Below are 15,760 nucleotides of genomic sequence, written 5' to 3' on the forward strand. Positions count from 1 at the left end.
TTCATTCTTAAAAGTAAAGTCCAATTATTGCCTTTCTCATATAGCCTTCCTCAATTCCCCAAATCACAAGTGATTCCTTAATACTGTTTCAAAGAGCATTTTGAAAATGTTTTAGGCAATTTCATATTCTTAATGTCCAGTTAATGGCTTTTGTATATCTTTAGCAATGATCTAAATTATAGAAATATACTGAGGAAGAGCAAATAACAAACTACTATAGGTGAAGGCAAGACACTACACATGTAGCTTTACCAAAAGGCTGAAGGACATCAACCTAGGCACTATATTGGTACTCATGTAATATCAGGGGGCAAAAACTCAGCCCCTTTGTGTATTGAGTGGATCCTCTGTAGTGGATTTTTGTTTGGATAAAACTCATACATAAGGAGGATATATGGATAAGCTATGATTTATACCAGCAATTCTCAAATTTTTGGTCTGAATATCCCTTTAGATGCTTAAAATGACTAATGATCTTAAAATCTTTTTGTTTATGTGGACTATATCAATATTTACCATATTAGGAGTTTAAATGATTAAAATTTAAAGATATTTTCTAATTCATTTAAAATAATAATAATAAATCTACTGCATGTTAATATAAATATATTTTTGTGAAAAGTAGCCAAGAAAATTTAGTGAGGAAAATGACATTACATATTTTTACAAATCTTACTGAGCTTAACAGAAGATAGATGAATTATTATATTTATTTTTGAGATTTGGTGTTTTGGTTGAAGCATGAGAAACAAATTTATATATATAATATATTAATAATATAATATATATAGTTGGAAAAGGGAGAAGTATTTTAATAAGTTAACAATATTTTATTTTTTTTAGCTAACAATATCTTAATAGTGTTCTGAAAAACATTTTGATCTCAATAACTCCCAGAAAGAGTTTCAGACATCTCTACATATCTGCAGATTGTATTTTTGACAACTGTTGCTCCATACTAATGGAAGAAGCTTTCAATCTGATGAGATGCCATATTCAATGAAGGATTCCTTATCTTACCAGCTTGTTCCCACCTGAGGCCAACATTTATGTTCTGGATTTATAGATTGTTCAGAGATCCCATTTGGGATTGTGCTTTAAAATTATCTTTATATCTTTCCCATTGCCTAGCATTGTTCTTTGCATATGGTAAATGCTTAGTAAATGACTATTAAATGAGTATATCCAATCATCTGAAAGCAACCTCTGAGATCTCTCACTAGGGTACCACAATTGCCTAATTAGGATTGATGTGTTTATTGGGTGCTGTTCACTTCTTTTGAAGTGGCTGCTAGAAAATTCGGACAGTCACTGACTAAGTCTATTATTTTAACTACAGTTGTTAACTAGGAAACAGAGAAGGGAAACATTAATCTTGAATCTGGGAATATGGACTACGAGTTCCAAAGACTAACCTCATTTCTCAGCCAAAAGCTCTCCTAGGAAAGAATGGGAGTTGGTCACAAAATTTAGACCTGGTAAGTAACTTTATAGAGCACCTTGTCAAAGCTATATCTTCTAGAGAAAAGATAGAGAAATTATAAAAATAAGGGGTTAGATGTGATCACCTTTAAGGTCCCTTTCAAGTTACACTGAACAAGCCTATAAGAATTAAGTGATTCACACAAAGCCATAAAAAATAATCAGCAGAGCAACTAAAACCAAGTGTCTTGTGTTTGTCTAATGTTCTTCTCACTGCACTCTTATGTCACTAATAAATATCTGAATAAGACTAAAATTACAAAGTCATTATTTTTATGTAGCTCAATAGAAGAGGTTGCTAGAAGATATCTAATTATTAGGAAAATAGGGAAAATGAGAAAAATCTGTTGGATGAAAAATGAAAAGTAAGGTAGTTTGGGAATCACTAACTCTGATTTTAAGTGCTAAAACATTCTTTTTCCTATCTCTCCCATAAGTACAATATATGTTGTAGGGGACAATGGCCACATGGGATAGAACTGAATAGCTTTTCATGAAGCTAATGCATAAAGGAAGAAAGTTCAAAATCATACCTGTATAAGTGTCTTCTTTTAGGTCCATCCTCTGTGCTGAGGAAATAACTGCAGAGACAAAATAAAGTTAACACAATTAGATCACAGACTAAGAGTTGGAAGGAACCTTAGACCTCTATCCCAACTTCCTCATTTTAAAGAGGAGGGACCTATGTCACTGAGAAGTGAATGGTTTGTATGGTCTCGTTTGTATGGTCTCCTTTGTATGGTCTTGTACAGGTAGTCAGCTTAGAACCAGTATACCATCTGAAGACCTTTTCCTTGGTTCAGGGAACAGGAGATGTCAAATCCAGCATTCTTTCCAATGTAACATGATTTGGACATGCAGAAGGTGATGTCTGGCAAGCAATTAGTAATTCAGGACTAGAAGTCAGGAAATAATAGATGCCAAATCCAGGGTATTTTGTACCATATTATACTACCAATTCCCAGAATTGTCAGTATCTCTCACAGAATTTGAAATACATAATCCTGCATTATGGATAGAGAGTGCTATAGTCCTGGATTGAGTGTCAGGAAATCAGCTTTTCCTAATCTTAGTTTTTCTATGAACTACTTGTGCTTATTTGGGGGCAGTCACTTCAAATATTAAGTTGCCTAATTAGCATTGATATGTCATTGCTGGGTGCTGTTAACTTCCTTTGTAGTGGTTACAAGAAAATTTCGACAATTATTGACTGGGTCTATTATTTCTACTCTTGAGGGTCCTCTTAGTTCTAATGTTTTATGCTTCTATCACTGACCCTATGCAAACTTATAAAGGTAATCTAAGGTTCCATCTTCTTTACCTTTTCTCTTGGTTAATTGCATTCTGTCCTTGAACCTTAAGTTCCCAGAGCACTTATGTTCCATTCTTGCTCCATTAAAACCTTTTATCATAAAAGAGTCTCATTTCAATCCTTCACACCTTAGCACCACATTACCCCTTCCAAGTGTTAATAATACTATGACTATGAATTACTCTGACCTCTATTGCAAGTTGCCATACATGTCAAGACTTATTTCTATGGAATGGAAAGCAATTTAAGAGATTTAACTAAACAGCAAGAGATGGGGAATGCTTGAAATGGAGGAACGTCTTTGGAAGAGAGTTAAAGGTTTGTAGATTTAAAGGTGAAAGGGATACCAGAAGTTATATAGCCGCACTTAAACATTTTGCAGAGTTTACGTTCAAAGAGCCTGTCCAAAATCACATAGGTAGCAGTAGATGAAATGGGTTTTAGTCCCAACGTTTCCATTAACAAAGTCAGCATCTTTTCCAATATATGATGATTGGGAATAAATTAAGCTTAAAATGCCTAGGGGATATCTAAGAGGTGGTGTCTAGTAGGCAATTGGTGATTCAGGGAGAGAGATCAGAGCTCAATATCCATCACTAGTAGTTATCTTTGTAGAAATGATACTTGAGTCCATGAGAACAAATGAGATATAATAAGGGAGAGGATAAAGAGAGAAAAAAGAAGAAATAGATTCCTGGAGGGCAGGATCCTTCAGGGGTAAATGAAATTCATCAACAATTCAAAAACCTGATTTCATTTTCTAGTTTTAATCTCCTCTTCTTTCACAGCTCTCTAGCTCTTAATTAAACCAGCAATGAAATAGCCATACTTAGTAATTTTATCTCTTTTTCTTTCTCCTGGCTTACTCTGGTAGAGGGGTAAATGAGTAGAGAAATAATAATAATGTCTTAATCCAAGATTCTTGATGCACTTTCTAGGAGGGATAACACATCTCTCATGGTTTCATTTGGGAGTGTCTGGGAGAATACTGGAGGGAGCAGGGATAATGCTAAGTACTGGAATGGAGGCCTGAGAGAAATCATGGAATCCTCTTTTCTTGTAGTCTTCTTGGACTGGTTTAGGTATGGTCTTGAATGAATTTAAATTACTTTTTAGAGGTAACTTCCATCTTAAAATTTTATAATTCTGTATGTTTATTCAAATGAATTAGCTAAAATTTAGCTCAATTTAAGAAACATTTATTAAGCACCCATTTTGTGCAAGGCACCTGTATTAGTCATGAGTAGCACAAGGACAATAAGTTAGTTTCTGAGTCTCTCTGGAGAGGATATAAGATAAGCAATTCTTCTACCCCTTCCTTCCCTCTCCCCCCCAACTGGAAACTGTAGTCCACAGGCTTTGCAAGCTTTTTTTGTAGCTGGTGGATATAAGGAAAAGTCAGAGTTTGGTGCAAATATGAATGGGCTAGTTCCCATATCCTCCAAATCCAGACTACTGGCTCCTTGCCATTCTAGCCCTCTTGACTTCATTTAGTAACTTAGAGCATGAAGCCTATCCAGATATGCCCCCTGCCTTCATAAAGTGTCCTCAAGGGGCAGAGATATACTGGAAAGGGTACTGGGCTGAGAATCAGAGGGTCTGGAGTCTAATCCTAACTCTGTCCCTTACTATGTGACCTCAGGTAACCCCCTACAGAGAGATGGCAGGGGGAATATTTTATAAATTATCAAAAATACTTAACAGTAATTACTACTGAGTTGACTAGTGATCCCAAGTGGCCTTTCTGTAGATAGGGCTAGTGACAAGTAAAGGAGACGTGGGAGTGAGGAGATGTAAGTTCCTAAGTGTTTCATAGGGAATTGTGGTGCACCTTATAAATGATTAAGTGCTCCATCATAGCTACTCTGCCACAGAGCTTTGGGTTTTAGCTGACCACAAACTTCTAAAATCTCAGGAGGCACTAATGAAGGTATAGAGGCTAGTTCAGTTACACCACACAGTGGCCTGGTTAGGCAACATTAGGGCAGTGGTTCTTAACAAGGTATCCATGAACTGGTTTTAAGAAAACATGGTAATAACCTTATTTTGAAATAACTGGTTTTCTTTGAAATCTTATTTTATTTTGTGCATTTCAAATCATTCTCCTGAAAAGGGTCTATAGGCTTCACTAGACTGTTAGAGGGGCTTAGGGTACTCAAAATATAGAGACCCTGTTTTAGAGTATTTGGTTCAGTTTTGTTATTAGTCACCAAAGTGGAGTGGTGGATAGTGTTGGACCTGAAATCAGAATATCTTGAACTTACTCTTACCTCAGAAACTAATTGGTTGTGTGACTTGGAACACGTCAACTAATCTCTAACTTCCTCAGTTTCCTCACCTACTTTACAGGGTTGTTGTAAAGATCAAATCAGATAACACATATAAAAAGCTTGATAAACCTTAAAGTGCAAACTATACGTGTAAACTATTACTATTATAGGCATATAATATGGGCAATGATGAAGTAGAGTTTTTAAAAGATGGCAAACAGCAATTATACTGGAGAAACAACTAAGAGAATCAGATTGGAGAAAGGAAGATTAGGAGAAGAAATGACTTCTTTGAGTATTTAAAGTTCTGCCACATGAAAGAGGGTTTTGGATGGAAGAACTGGGCCACCTGTCTGAAGTTAAAGGGACAATATTTTGGATCATCATAATAAAAAATAATGATTAGAACTATGCAAAATGGCACGGGTTGCCTTTGGAAGACAGTGAGCAACCATTTGGGCACTATCAGGGTTCAAATGGAAACCATACAGTCACTTGTTAGAGATGAGATGACCTTCAGTGGTCTATCTTCTTCAGTGCAAGGATTATGGGATTATAAATGCATTGATTCTTTTTTATACATATTGTACAGCCATTGCCAGTGATGTAGGATCCCCCTAGAAAGATCAGCTGAAACTACAATCACTCAGGACTGCCTCCTTGGGTCAGGTTTTGTGACAGGAAGGACCCTGAAAAATGATAATAAGTTTGAGAGTCCTTTACAAATGCATGGGACTTGCTTCAGAAGGGCTGCCCAAGGTAATCACTAGCTTTCTCTATGCTAATTGTTCCAGGAAAGTGGAAATGTCTAATTATATGTTTTATTTAATGTGTCTTTTAGGGCAGACATACAACTATTATTATCTTGATTTGAACTAAATTGGACTAGGTGGGAGAAGTGGCAATCATCTTAGGCTTGGACATCTTTCAGGCAGCGTAAGGAAATGAAAGCTGAAATTTACTCACTAGAAACAACCTGTCAGTGATTAGTAAATTTTCTTCTGTCTCTCTAAACTGGACCCCAATAAGCCTATTTGATACTAGAAACCAAAATAGATAGCACACGTTAACAAATGATAATAGCATAGTTTAAATTCTGTTTCAGACACTAGTTATATGACCCTCAGAAAATTATTTAACCTTTCTCAGTCCCAATTTCCTAATCTGTGAAATGGGGATAATAATAGCTTCCCAGAATTGTTACTGGATCAGACTACATACTGTATGTTAAGCACTTGGCAAATTTTAAAAGAGCCCTGTCAATGATAACTATTATTATTATCCAATTCATCATGGCATTGTGGATTCTTTTCCTGGGTAGCTTAGGCAAGAGGTAAAAAGATTCACAGAGGTGACTGCTGCTTTGAACAAGGTGGCTGATGACCAGCTATCCATTCTTAGGATTTTCTTACTGGTAGGAGGAAGTTGTGCTGTTGTTGTCACCCCCACAATCACGATGGCCTGGATCCTTATACTACAATTGCAAAGCATTCTGTGCAGAGAGATTGTGGCAGAAAAGTAGGTGTGGTGTGTAGGGGGTGGCTTTCCCTGATAGTGGGTGTCCGTGGAGTCTTAAGAATCAGGCTGTGTTGGGAGTTGCTTAAAGTCATAGATAGATACCCAGAATGCCAAAGACAAATAATGATGTGTCTCTGTCATAGGATCAACAAGAGCTTTGATCTTGAAAGCCTTTCCTGAGCCTCTCCAAATTTGTTAATGTTAAGAGGTCTTTAAGTTGAAGTGAGCAGGAAAAAAAAATAAAAAAAAAAACTTGCCTGTGTTCATTCACTAAGTCATGGGGAGTAGCAGAAATGACAGAGTAGGAAGACTGACAATGGAGAATAATTCACAGGAGAGGAGGCAGAAATAATTTTCAGTGTCAAATATCTATACACAAATGTAGAGTGTAAGAGCCAAAACTAAAGATAACTAGAGATCTTAATGCAGAGACATAAATTCTACTGTGCACATATTACAAATTCACAGAATTTTGAGATTTGGAAAGGAACACAGCAGCCACTTAATCCAATTCATATCTGAAAGGAATTCACACACACATACAACACAACCAACCAGCGTATCACTGAAATTTAGTGGGCTGTGATTCATAACTGGAAGAGCGATGAAGGAGTATATCTTATTCAAAAGGAATGAATTCAATAAAAGAGGTATTCTAGTAAAGTTATATGTAAAAAAGATATACTGCTATTAGGGAATTAATAAACTAGAAAGAAGAAATAAGAAGATTTGGATTAGAATCAGTGAAGAGAGAAATAGAAGCTACTTTGCATTGAAGAAATACTATATACCACCTGGTCAGAAGGAGGAGATGAATCATGAGATTCAGAAGGAGATCATGACGTTGGCATAAAGTTATCATATAGCAGTAATAGGGGAGTTATCTATCTCAATATCATTTGTAACTTTCTGTTAAAAACCCCAAAACTAAAAAATCTTCTCACTTGCTTTGATTTTGTTATTCAAAAAATGGTTGAAGAAAGAGGAAGGACTATTACATGGTCTTGATTCTAACCCACAAGGAAAAATTAGTTGCTCAAGCAGAAATCATGGGAATCTAGAGAAGAAGTGGCCATAGCCTTTTGTAGTTTGTGATAAATTTGGGAGAAGTAGATTTCATTTGGTATGGGATCAAAGTTCAGCAAAGTTAGTGGGTTTTACCTGTGGCTACATGACCATGTCAGCATAGTAGGGGTAAGAAGTGGAAGCCACTTCATTAAAAAGACCTAAGTTTTTGGGAATAAGCTTGAAGCTTTAGCTTCTTGAATTCTGGCTTTTTAATTTTAAAATGTAATTATAAATTTAATAACTATTAATAAAGTTACATATACAGGTAAGTATATAAAACAAAGCATAAAATCCTAAAGAATAGCATGCAACAAGTTAAAACCAAATGAATTAATAATTCATTATATTAATTAATAATTAATAATAATAATTAACAAGCAAGCAGGCTTTTCTTCCAAGATGGCTTAAATATTAACTTGTTTTTTGTTTTATTGCAGCCAACTTGCATAGAATTACACCTCAGTCCATCATATTTTGTATTACTTAATGTAGGTCATTTTATATTTTTGTATGTTGTTTATATCTTGTTTTCATACAAAAATCATATTTTGTTTCAGATGAAAATTAATGGCATTATAATATTCTATTAAATTAATATGCAATAATTTATTCATAAATCCTCCAACTGTGGGATAATAAATAGGTTCTTATATTATTTTTGACTATTTCTAAAGCAGCAACGAGTGTTTTTTTTTTTAATACAGAGAGGCTCCTTTTCCCTTTTTATGATGTTTTTAGAATGAAATCCTAGCAATGGAAAAGTTACATCAAAAGATATGTATCTATATTGTATTTAATTTATACTTTAACATATGTAACATGTATTGGTCAACCTGCCATCTGGGGGATGGGAGTGGGGGAAAGGAGGGAAAAAAATTGAAACAAAAGGCTTGGCTATTGTCAGTGCTGTAAAATTACCCATGCATATCCCATGCATATATCTTGTAAATAAAAAGCCATAATAATAAAATAAATCAATAGATAAAATGTTAAAATATATGTATCATTTTTTTTGTAATTCAAAAGCATATTGTTTTTAAAAATATTTGTATTAGTCTTTAGTCCTACTCTCTAATGATATAGGAGGGCACCCATTTACCCGAATTCATTTCTTAATATTGTTCAGATTCCCCAAGTCTGAATTCTCTTATGGAGAACTGTTTGGTTGCTTGGTTCATCCCTTTGCATTCTGATGCTCTTCAAACACTCAAGTAACAAATACAACCAAGATTTTTATATTCTCCCTGCTTTCCTCTCAACTCAGATCTATCTTTTCTGCTTTGGATAAGGATTATTTTTCTCCCCTCAGTCCATAACTTTCTAATCACTGGCCCTGTCATTTGGGATGTGTGACATTCAGATAAAGGGCAGGGAGGATGATTCAGTCTAAAGTTTTAGATGAGAGGTTGGCTCAAGAGAGATGGTATGCTGTCAAACATGAAATTCTGTTAATATGGATGATTCCAGTGAAGAAGAAAAGGAGTAAGTACTTTTCTAAGGAGACTGATGTGGATACCCAGAAAACTACAAACTTAAGCTTAAAAAAGACATATACAGAAGATGAAAGCCTAGGCAGGTAACAGGATCAATACAAAAGAATGACACAGACATTTAAGAATAATGTCTGGAATGCTAGTTTCCAGATAAGCAGAGGCTTGCAATGAATGCTAAAGATAATACAAATCTTTATGATACTCTGGGGACTAGAGGAAAAGCAAAGAAGGGATACAGCTATTGCTCAGAGTGGGGTGAGTTAATGATAACATATGACAATATGGTAGGAGTGGGTAGATGGGTGGGATATTATATTTCTGTACTCTTGACAAAAATAAAGCCATTTTAGAGAAAGTCTCAATTTCAGGGAAGATAGTCACATCCAAAGCCTGTGCTTTTTTTATTCTCCTCTACTACTGTTCTTGTGCAAGGCTACCCAAAAGGAGTCTGTTCTGTCTCAGATGACAAGACCAATTCCAGACTTAATATAATAAGGAGCTCCCTGCTTCCTTTCTGGGACAAAACAAGCTGGTACCAACCAGGTGCAAATTGTTTGTGAATCCAAAATGAACATTTTCTATATGCTATGAATACCCATGGGAAATGAGTGGAATTAAAAATTTTCTTGCTTTTCTCTATAGGGTAACCTATACTTCTCCATGCGACAGCTCATAATTATGGATTAAATAATTGTGTGATTTGCACACAAAATTGTGGCACAGTGGATGAAATACTAGGTCTGACATCAGGAAAACATGACTAAAATTGACCTCGGACACGGATTAGGAGTGTGATCCTGAGAAAGTCACATAACCTCTGTTTGCATCCATTGCCATCTGTTAAGTGAAGATAATTATAGTACCCAACTAGCAGGGCTGTTGTTATGAACAAATGAAATAATAATTGTAAAGTGCTTAAATTCCTGGCACACAGTAGATACTAAATAAATATTAACTATTACAGAGAAGGAGCTACTCAGTCTCTGTTTCTGTATTGTCTACCAAGGGAAATGATCCTCAGACTAAACAGAAATGAATAATTAATCTGGAAATTGAATTTCAGAATAAAAGAGAAGATGATAAAATAATACATAGCAATGAACTGTCTTTAATGAGGCTCATGTAACTAATCCTGTGTAAAGTATTATCTAGGGTTAATGCTCATGTGATTGCTCAATTGTGACCTTTTTTGAGAAGATCTATGATCTTCTAAAAACAAAGAAAAAAATTAAAAGCTACTGTAAGTCTAGATAAAGGCAAAAAGTAGTCTTGATTTCCAAAAAAAAAAGCAAAAAGACAGGTTCTTCCAACTAATCGATCAATAGATTTGCTTTTTGACACAGAACAAAATTCTAGAATCCAACTGGAATAATAACTAGAATAATTGGAAGCAGTGGTTGTGATGAAATAGCAATGATGGATCAAAACCAAATCCCATCAGACTAAATGAGTTTCCTTTTTTCTTTTTGATAGAGTTGCTAGATTGGAAGATGAAGGCAATGATGCACAGATAATAAACCTGGCTTCTAGCAAGTCACTTAGCAATGCCTCTCACACATCCTATAAACGAGAAAGAGAGATATTGGTTGGATAAGTTAGAAGGATTCAAAGCTGCTTCAATGACCAGATCTATGGAGTCATGGTTAATGCCACCTTACAAGGATTCTTGTATGAAGTAATCTAGGGATATTTCCTTGGCTGTGCCTCTATCTATCTATCTATCTATCTATCTATCTATCTATCTATCTATCTATCTTAATACTTTGGACTAAGCTTACAAAATTTGTGGATGACACAAAGCTAGAAGAAATAATTAAATATTGGATGCCACAGTCAGGTTTTAAAAATATTTCAACAGGGTAGAATGTAGGGCCAAAGCTAATAAAATGAAATTTACTAGTTATACACCTAAAAAGTCTTAAATATGGATTAAACAAAAGTTAGCTTTTTAAGTAGAAGACTAAAAGGGAGAAGGATAAAAAGCAGGTCATCTGAAAACAAATTTTTAGGTAGAGAATTAGTAAACTCTCAGAATTAATTGTGATAAGATAGCAATCTTAGACTATATTAAGAAAGCGATAGGAAATATCCAGCATGAGGGAGGTGATAGTATTGTAGCATTCTGTCCTAGTCAGATCAAAGATAGAGTATTGTGTCTAGTTCTAGGGTTCATATTTTATTTTTTTATTAAAGCCTTTTATTTTCACACCATATGTATAATTTTCAATATTCTCCCTTGCAAAATACGTATTCATTTTTTCCCTTTCCTTTCACCTCAACTCTCTCCCCCAGACAGCAAATAATCCTATATGTTAAACATGTGCAATTCTTCTTTACTTATTTCCACAATTATTATGCTGCACAAGAAAAATCAGATCAAAAAGGAAAAACAAAATGAGAAAACAAAATGCAGCAAACAACAACAAAAAGAGTAAGAATACTATGTTGTGATCCACATTCAGTTTCCACAGTCCTCTCTTTGGGTGTAGATGGCTCTTTTCATCACAAAACCACTGGAACTGTAAGTAACATATTTTAGGAATGAGACATCTGCTGGACAAATCAGGGCTTATTTTCTAGAGGGCAACTAGGATGGTGAGGCTACAGGAAATAATTTCATAGGAGGTTCAATTGAAAGAGCTGGGGTTTATAGGAAAACAGATCATTGATTTTTAGAATTGGAAGAAGGGAGGGAATCTCAAAGGTCATCAAGTTTAATCTCTTCATTATATAGATAAATAAATTTCTGAGGTCCAGAGTATTTAAGGGACTTACCAAAGACTTTTCAGGGAATAGATGATTTGAGATTTGAATACAGATCCAACTTTAAATCTATAGCTCTTTTTTGAGTTGTACCATGACTGACATAATTTAAACCTTTTTAAATAGAAATGAATGGGTAAATCCCTAAAACAGATAGTGTTTAGAAGAGGAAGGACCTGGCAGTATAGCTTGATTGAATGAATGAAGGGAGTATGAAGGCAGTAGGGAGAAGGGGCACATAAGAAGAAGAGTGGGGCAGGGAACAAAGTCAAGCTTTTTCACCCATTATAATCTGGCTCAGCGATGGCCATGGAAGTTTTAAATGCCAAGGGCTCAGAAAGGCCTTTGTTCAAACATTTTGAATGGAGAAAATGTTTGTGTGTGATACTGCCTTTGAGCAAGTCTCTGAGACTCTGTACCTGTACCTCAAAGATCTGTCCTAACAACAATCAGCCATTAGCATCTCTGTTACAAGACACCTTTCTGACCTTCCTTAGCCAAAGTACAATTCTGTGATTTCAAATGATAGCATTTTTGGTATTACTTTGGGAACTGTAATGCCATTTTTAGAGGAGCATGAAAGGACCATGGAGAAATAGGACAATGACTACTAAAATGTGTTTATTCTCACAGACTACAAGTATGCGTACCTCATCATGGGGTTTAGGGGCATGGCATTCCTGCAATCTGGAAAATCCATGTAAAAATTTTGGCCCTCCCTTTGTACCAAAGAAGTCTGAATTTTTTCTTCTTCTTCTTCATCTTCTTCTTCTTCTTTTTTCTTTTACGGGGTGTTTATTGTCAAATTATTGTCAAGTTTAGATTAAGAATTTGATCATAGGTTCTGTGTTGTCTTCTGGCCTTTGTGCATCATCTGTGGCTTCTGCAAAACTCCCCCCAAGATCCAAGTTGCAGAAACCAAGGCTATGGTACTAGTGTATTGATATAAAAAGGGATTCGCCCTTCAGAGTAACTGCTGATAAAATGGAGTTAAATTCTAACACAAGAGATTAGGGAGCCAAGAAAGAATTCTTTAGCAGAATGTCTTTGAGATATTAAGAGCTAATGATGTTTTGGGAATGAAAAAGATGGCTTGGGCTTCATGTCCTGTGTGCAATTCGCTATAGCATGATTTAAAGGCATTCCATATATCTTCATTAACCTTTGAGGTGAGAATGTAAATGCTGAAAGAGCTTGCATGATCTTGTCCCTGGTGTTTTACTTACATTTTGTTTCTCTTCTCATCATAGGCCAGAATCTTGGTCACATCCCAGTCCCCTGAGGTGATGGACTGGAGGTTGTCATTGCTGCTATTGGGCTACAACACACAAACAAGATGACCTTGTTACTAAAAAGAAAGATACTGGGGACTGTTACTTTTACACTTTCAAATATTGTATGCCAGCTCAGTAGAAACATGGCTTTCCTATGTGTATACCATGTCCTCATTCCACCTTTCCATTAAGGAAATTCTTATATATTATTCAAAATGTAACATCTCCAGGAACTCTTCCCTGACCATCTTCTCATCTCACTAGAGTAATATCTTCCTCCCCTAAATTTTTAGAGTGCTTATTGTTCATACATTTGTCTTATATAACCTGTACTACATCACAAAATCAATATGTGAGATATTGAACCCTGTACAAAGTTGGGACCCAATACCCATTTGTAATTTGATTAGTTGATGATATCAGTGAGAGAAAAGGAAAAAGGAAGGAGAGAGAAAAGGTAGGAGGAAGGGAAGATGGGAGACTTTCTCTTTGTATTCTTTGCCAGTAGGTATCAGGGTAGTTCAATACAACATTATTGAGTGTTGCAGCTTTCATACAAGCCATTTCTTTCTAAATGCCTTGCAGAGTTAAATAGTGTAATTGCAATCATAAATCACCACAGAAGGAGAGAGAAGAGACAAGCTTGACAGGAAAGATGTTTTCCACAGTGATTTGAAGTGGGCTGTAGAGGCAATGAGGTGCAGAGTTATAGGCAAGCTGTTCTGGAAGAAGGGAGCTTTGGGAATCAGACTCGGTGCTGGCGATAATTAAATTAGGTGAAGGGGCAAAGACAAAGACCCTGGGGATTTCTGGAGTGGAAGTCAGGAAGTAGATAGAAACGAGAATGAGAGAAACACAGAAAGAAAAGCACAAGCAGAGGAAAGAAAGTAGAGGTGGAGAAAGAGAAAGAGATGAAGAGAGGGAAGGGGAAAAGGTGGCAAGGAGATATAGAGAGCACATAGAAATGAGTTGTCAGGAGAAAATGTTAGGAGTAGGAGTAAATACTGAAAACGGAGGGGAAAATGAAAGACAAGAACATCAATACAACGGTTAAAAAAACCAAGGGAATATGGACAGGACAATTTTGTTATTATAATGTTCATTTTAATATAGATTTTAAACAACAAATTCAATTGCACATGAATTTTTAATTTTTATATTATGTTTTTGTCGATGATTGTGAACATCATATTACAAAAAAAAAGAAAAAATTTAAAAGAAAATAAAGGGAGTCAATTTGATATTGATCTCTGAAGGGGGAACCAGTAGACTTGGGGAGGGGACAATTTCACAATGGCAAGTATTTATTAAGGACCTACTCATCTGCTGGGCACTATAAGTAGTCATTGTCAGAAAACAGAAAAGAATAAGAAATGGTTTACATGGTGCTAATAACCTAGTAGAGGAAATGAGAGGCAGCATAGTTTACCAAAGAGAATAAAGAGATTTGAGTTCAAATCCTTTCTAGGCCAATGACTGGGAGACCTCAATCTCCTCATCTCTAAAATAAGGGAAGTGGACAAGATGACATATTCTGGCTCTCATTTGTTGTTGTTCAGTCATTTCCAGTTATGTCTGACTCTGTGACCCCCGTTTGGAGTTTTCTTGCAAAGATATTGGAGTAATTTGCCACTTCCTTCTGAATCTCATTTTACAGATGAGGAAACTGAGGCAAAAACATGAGTTGCCTACAGTCCTAAATCACACAGCTGGTAAGTGACTTAGGATTGATTTGAACTCAGTCTTAGTGGCTCCAGACTAGATGCTCTATCCATTAGTTGCCCCTAATAGTCTAGGACTATAAAGACAAAGGGTAAGGTGATTTGACAGCCTTCTTAGGAATTGGGATATCTGATTCTTTGTTCATTTTTTTTTTGAAATTTTTAAAATTTCTTTGATATTTATCACAATCTTGACCAGATAAGATTCAGATCCCATGCTTTATCCTGTGTTAACTTTCCCTAAGCACTCTAGCCCATAGTGATCTCCTCCTTTACCACAGAGAAGTAAATTATACACTATTATGTTTTTCCTTATTATTTTTTTTCCTTGTGAGGCAGTTGGGGCTAAATGAGTTGCCCAGGATCACATAGCTAGGAAGTCTTAAGTGACTGAGGCTGGATTTGAACTTAGATCCTTCAAACTCCAGGGAGTCACTGGATCATTTACCTGCCCCAATTATATATTATTATATGCTGATATGTAATTGCTCAATGTGAATCTCTTCTCTTCCCCACAGAGTGTATTAATTCCTTAAGGGCAGAGATCACTTGAAATTCTCTTCCATCATCTTCAGTGCACAACATAAGTCTGGGAACATAACAGGTACTCAATAAATACATGTTGATTAGGAATTTGGTAAGTTCAGAAATGAAGTTTACAAAGATCTCATTAAGGAATTGCCACGGTCAACAGAAAAGTAAATGAGATAACAATGCCTTAAGATGCAGAGGGAAGGATGAGAGAGGACCACACAATGATACCTCTGGCTTACTGCGAGGTAGAGCATATCTAACCTCTGATAAAAGGCTTTTCTCAGTATGTCACTTCCCCTCACTCCTGTGCTTTTCATCTGAGAGC

At 35.7% G+C, this 15,760-nt stretch overlaps 1 protein-coding gene across 6 annotated transcripts in view; it reads right to left on the reverse strand.

Annotated features, from left to right (window-relative positions):
* Nucleotides 1-15,760, reverse strand: part of DPP6 (dipeptidyl peptidase like 6) — a 1,195,887-nt gene that overhangs the window by 124,256 nt on the left and 1,055,871 nt on the right. For all 6 annotated transcript variants that reach the window (XR_012482250.1, XM_074267390.1, XM_074267388.1 and 3 more), the window contains 2 exons: nt 13,133-13,224; nt 2,016-2,063 (listed from right to left, as the gene is read on the reverse strand). Coding sequence is in view for 5 of the 6 variants with exons in the window: in XM_074267390.1 (XP_074123491.1) it covers nt 2,016-2,063; nt 13,133-13,224 (140 nt within the window). In the remaining variant the exon portion in view is untranslated. The remainder of the gene's footprint in view (nt 1-2,015; nt 2,064-13,132; nt 13,225-15,760) is intronic.

This window comes from Sminthopsis crassicaudata, chromosome 5 (genome assembly GCF_048593235.1).
Source record: "Sminthopsis crassicaudata isolate SCR6 chromosome 5, ASM4859323v1, whole genome shotgun sequence".
Lineage (NCBI taxonomy): Eukaryota > Metazoa > Chordata > Mammalia > Dasyuromorphia > Dasyuridae > Sminthopsis > Sminthopsis crassicaudata.